The following is a 4,387-nucleotide window of genomic DNA, read 5'->3' on the forward strand; positions in this document are numbered from 1 at the left end:
TTTTTTCTGGGAAACAAAGTATATATTTAGAATTAGGGACTCAGTTTAGATGATCCCAATTTTGTTGACAATATCCAGTGCATCATAATTGGGAGCCCATCGAACACATGCCTTCTTTTCTCCATCAGGCCTGATTAGGGTATTGACCTTGGCAACATCGATGTCATAGAGCTTCTTTACAGCTTGTTTGATTTGGTGCTTATTGGCTTTGACAGTCACAATGAACACGAGTGTGTTGTTGTCCTCCATCTTATTCATGGCTGACCCTGTAGCCAGCAGGAGCTTGATGACGGCGTAGTGGTCAAGCTTGTTTCTGCTGGGGGCGCTCTTCCGAGGGTATTTGGGCTGCCTCTGGAGCCTCAGTGTCTTGGGATGGCAGAAGGTGGGTGACATTTGTATCTTTTTCTTTTTGTGGCTGTGGATACCTTTTAGCACGGCCTTCTTGGCCTTCAAAGCTTTTGCTTTGGTTTCAGCTTTGGGAGGGGCAGGGGCTTCCTTTTTTGCCTTCAGTGCCATCTTGGTAAAAAGGCTCTCTCAACCTGATGATTTTATGATACTGAATTTTCCCAGTTAAAAACATGCGTTTTTCCTTTATGGCTCTCAAAAAGATCTTGTAGTTTCTTTTCTATAGGCCCTAGTCTTTTTTGTTGTGTGAGTGGTGGTATTGGAGGTTAAGCCTAGTGCCTTGGACTTGCTAGGCAAGGGCTGCACCACTGAGCTACACTCTGGGCCCTTGTTCTCAGATCTGTTAAACTGATTTCCAGTCAGGCATGGTGGCATACACCTGTAATCCAGCACTCAGGAGGCTGAGGCAGGAGGATCCTTGTGAGCCTGGGCTATACAGTGAGCTCAAGACCAGCCTGAACTGCATAGTGAGATCCTGTCTCAGAAAGACAAAAAAATAAGAATTGATTTCCAATTGTATTATGTTCAGCACAGTCACCCAGAGCAACTTGAAGCCCTGAAACTCCTTCGTGGTGCACAGGGGTACCATTTTATCTCTAGTGCCTCCTTTGTAGTGTAGTTTTTCTCCATTTAGATATGGTCAGGTACATAAACCCTTACCTTTGTATTACGGTAGCCTACTGTTGTCATCACAGTAGTATGCTGGGCAGGCTAATAGCTGAGGAGCAGCAGGCTACCCCACGTGGGCTGAGGCCTGGGGTGTAGCAGGCCGTCACATCTAAGTCGGCCTAAGCACCCTCCATGATGTTTGCACAGCGGTGACATCATCTAAAGCCCACTGTTAAGTAATCTATAACTCTATTGGAAAGATGTTGTTGCTGTTACACAGGAGAAAAATTTCCATTCTGTTTTCCAGGAAATTATTATTCAAATAAAAGATACTGATACATGTGCTTTTAATTTATAAGTTACCTTATGAAGTTTACTATTATTATTAATTATTATTTCTTTGCAGTGCTAGGTAATGAACCCAGGGGCCACTCTACCACTCAGCCTTTCACTACCCCTAGCCATATACTTTTTAAAAATTTTGGGACAGGGTCGTGCTGAGGTGCCCTGGTTAATCTCACACCTGGGATCCTCTTGTTTCAGGCTCCCAAGTAGCTGGGACTATCGTGTGTACCATGCTTGGAGTTTATAAATTTTTTTTTTTTTTTTGCAACAATGTTTTGCTGTGTAGCCCTGGCTGGTTTAGCACACATAGCGATCCTCCTGACTCAGCCTCCTAGGTGCAGGGATTACAGGTGTGCCTCATCAAGCCCAGCTGGAGCTTAATTCTAATGTATTTTGTAGTGTAGAATATTTTGGACTCTTTGGATATAAAATAATATCATCCACAAAGTGATGACTTTATCTTTTTGCTTTTTTCCCATGTTATAGCAATTAACCTGTTTCCTTGTTCTTGTTATAATTTCCAAAGTGATATTAAGCATTATGATAGAAGCAGGTGGCCCTGCCTGGTTCTCACTGGGTTTTATTATTATTACAGACATGGTATGTGCCAGGAATCAAGTGGTGCTCTTGGGCCCAGGAATTCCCTGTAAAGCCTGGCCCATGTGCGTCTGCACACTGTGAGGAGTGTCACAGGGGAGACTTTGAGTGCTGATGGCGCTCTTTTTGCTGTAGCGCTTTGCCATCTAAAGATGTTATCTGCAGGCTGTACCTGTCGCTCAGTGGTGCAGGACTTGCCAAACATGCATGTGTGACTCCTGGGGTTCCGACCCCTGCACTGTAAAAGAAAAAAATGCCATTTGCTATTTAATTTTGTCTTTGGTGCCAGGGTCTTAGCCTGTAGTCCAGGCTGGCCTTGAGCTTACTAGACAGCCCATGTGTCACCATGGTGGGCTCTGCTATTGATTTTTAAAACCAACGTTCTTAGTTTTATTTGCTTATTTATTTTTAATTTATTTGGTCCAGGGTCTCACTACACAGTTCAGACTCATAGTGATCCTCCTGTCTCAGCCGCCCCAGTGCTGGGATTATAGGTGTGAGCCACCATGCTCGGTTTTGGTGACTGGCTTGGTGTGCCTGGGGGTGGGGCCAGCATGGCATGTGGTAGGGGGGATCAACTCTGGTCCTTGCATTTGCCAGGCAGGCATGTAGATCACTGAGCTGTCTCCGCAACCAACATTCTTAGTTTTAAGTGAAATAGCTACTAAATTTTATCAAATGCTTAAGGATTAAATAATATAATTTATCTCTTTTAACTTGCTGATGTATAGTAATGAAATATGCTGCTATGTTTCTTGATATCTTGGCCTTTCTGGAATGTCCTACTTGATCATGCTGTCCACTACTGTTCATCTGTTGTACAGGAGGAGGCTAGGGCATGGCAACGTGGGCACAAGCTCCAACTGAGATGAGCATTACCATGGGCACAGGACCACAGCACCCCAGCTTGGCACGCGCTCGAGCTGAGCTGTGCCCCTGGTACTGATCTTCTGACGGATGAGCACAATGCACCTGGCACCTGATGGCGGTCTTCCCCACGTGATTGAGTGGGCCCACCAGGATCAACCAGCAGAGGAGACAACGAGAGGACCACAGTAGCCGCCTGTGGGGCCGGCACTCATGCTCTTGCAATGCTCAGCTCTGCTCGCAGGCTCCATCTTCTCTTTCTCCTTGATAGCACCCTTGTCCCTGAGGTATTTCATTTGTATGTTTTCCATCCCTTCAGAAAGAAGCCCAAGACGTTCCCTCCTGGGTGTTTTCATCTCGCTTCCTGGCCCATGATGCCAGCTGAGGTTCTCAACACAATGAAACCAAACTGACAAGATGCGAGCAGATTATTCTGCCATTTTTCCAGGTCTCTCAGCTGTATATCACGCCTGGGGCTAACCACTCCACACTTGTCTAACCTGCCCATGAGGTTCACAACAGTTTTTCTGGCCCTGTGATCATCAATGATTTCATGTTTGCCAGTGTAAACATGTTCCATCATCCCAGTTAGAAACGAGAGGGTGGCTTTGGAGCCTGGCCCAAGGAGGGCCTGGCCTTTGCCTTTCTTTCTTTTCAGCATTGTTGCTGCTCTTGAGCCCATCAGCTGGACATTCATGTGCACCCTTATGGCTCAACCACAAGAGGGAGGTCCGGGCAGCGTGGGCTGAGGTGGGCTGCCCGCGCTATAGCCTCTGCAGTGCTGCGACCTGCATCCCTAGAACCCCCCTCCCTGGGTAGAGAGCATGGGGCTTCAGGGGATGGGTCTCCTTCAAACCTGCCCAGATCCTGAAAGACAGCATCCCTGGCATGGGAAGTTCCCAACATCCTTGCAGAGACCTGAAATTGAGCCTCAGACTGTTGATTTTTTTGTGGAACCAGGGATTGAACTCAGGCCCTTGCACTTGACAGGCAAGCGCTTATTTTACTGAGCCATCTCCCCAGCCCCAGACTGTTGATTTTTGACAGTTGTAAAAAAAACAAAAAAACCCAAAAAAACCCCCAACATTTTGGATATAAATCGTTCATCTGATAGCTGCTTTGCAAAAACTGTGTCAGTACATACTGGCAGAAGCAAAGACGGCAACGATGGAGTTAGTTAAGAGATAATTTAATCATGGTCTAGAACATAAAGTTAGACAAAAAGGAGGCTGTGAGATAAAGACTGTCTCTGAGCTGGGACGACAGTCCCAGAAGGATGCTCCTCCTGCGCGGTCCACTCCTTCTCGTTCATCTCCTACTACACCTCACAGCACTGTCCTCACTCACAGCCCTCCGTGTGTGTCGGGCTTGCTCTTCTCCTCCAGAGAACATGGCTCTGAACGGATTGGCTGCCTCCTGGCTAACTGGAAACCTCACACAGACACAGTGTGTTCCTCCGACACCTTGTGATGGGCTCCCATTTCCCTCTGCTTAGGCACTTTAGTCTGGTTTTGAAGTTTTCTTAAGAAACAGAAGTGGGCTCCTTAATTCCCACAATCCTGTG

General features: G+C 46.6%; 1 protein-coding gene across 1 annotated transcript in view; it reads right to left on the reverse strand.

Moving 5' to 3' along the window:
- Window positions 1-3,175: 3,175 nt before the first annotated feature.
- Window positions 3,176-4,387, reverse strand: part of Catsperb (cation channel sperm associated auxiliary subunit beta) — a 167,206-nt gene continuing 165,994 nt past the window's right edge. The window contains exon 25 of the mRNA XM_023719627.1: window positions 3,176-3,508. Within this exon, the coding sequence (XP_023575395.1) occupies window positions 3,176-3,508 (333 nt within the window). The remainder of the gene's footprint in view (window positions 3,509-4,387) is intronic.

This window comes from Octodon degus, unplaced genomic scaffold (genome assembly GCF_000260255.1).
Source record: "Octodon degus isolate 3935 unplaced genomic scaffold, OctDeg1.0 scaffold00070, whole genome shotgun sequence".
In the NCBI taxonomy this organism is placed as follows: Eukaryota; Metazoa; Chordata; class Mammalia; order Rodentia; family Octodontidae; genus Octodon; species Octodon degus.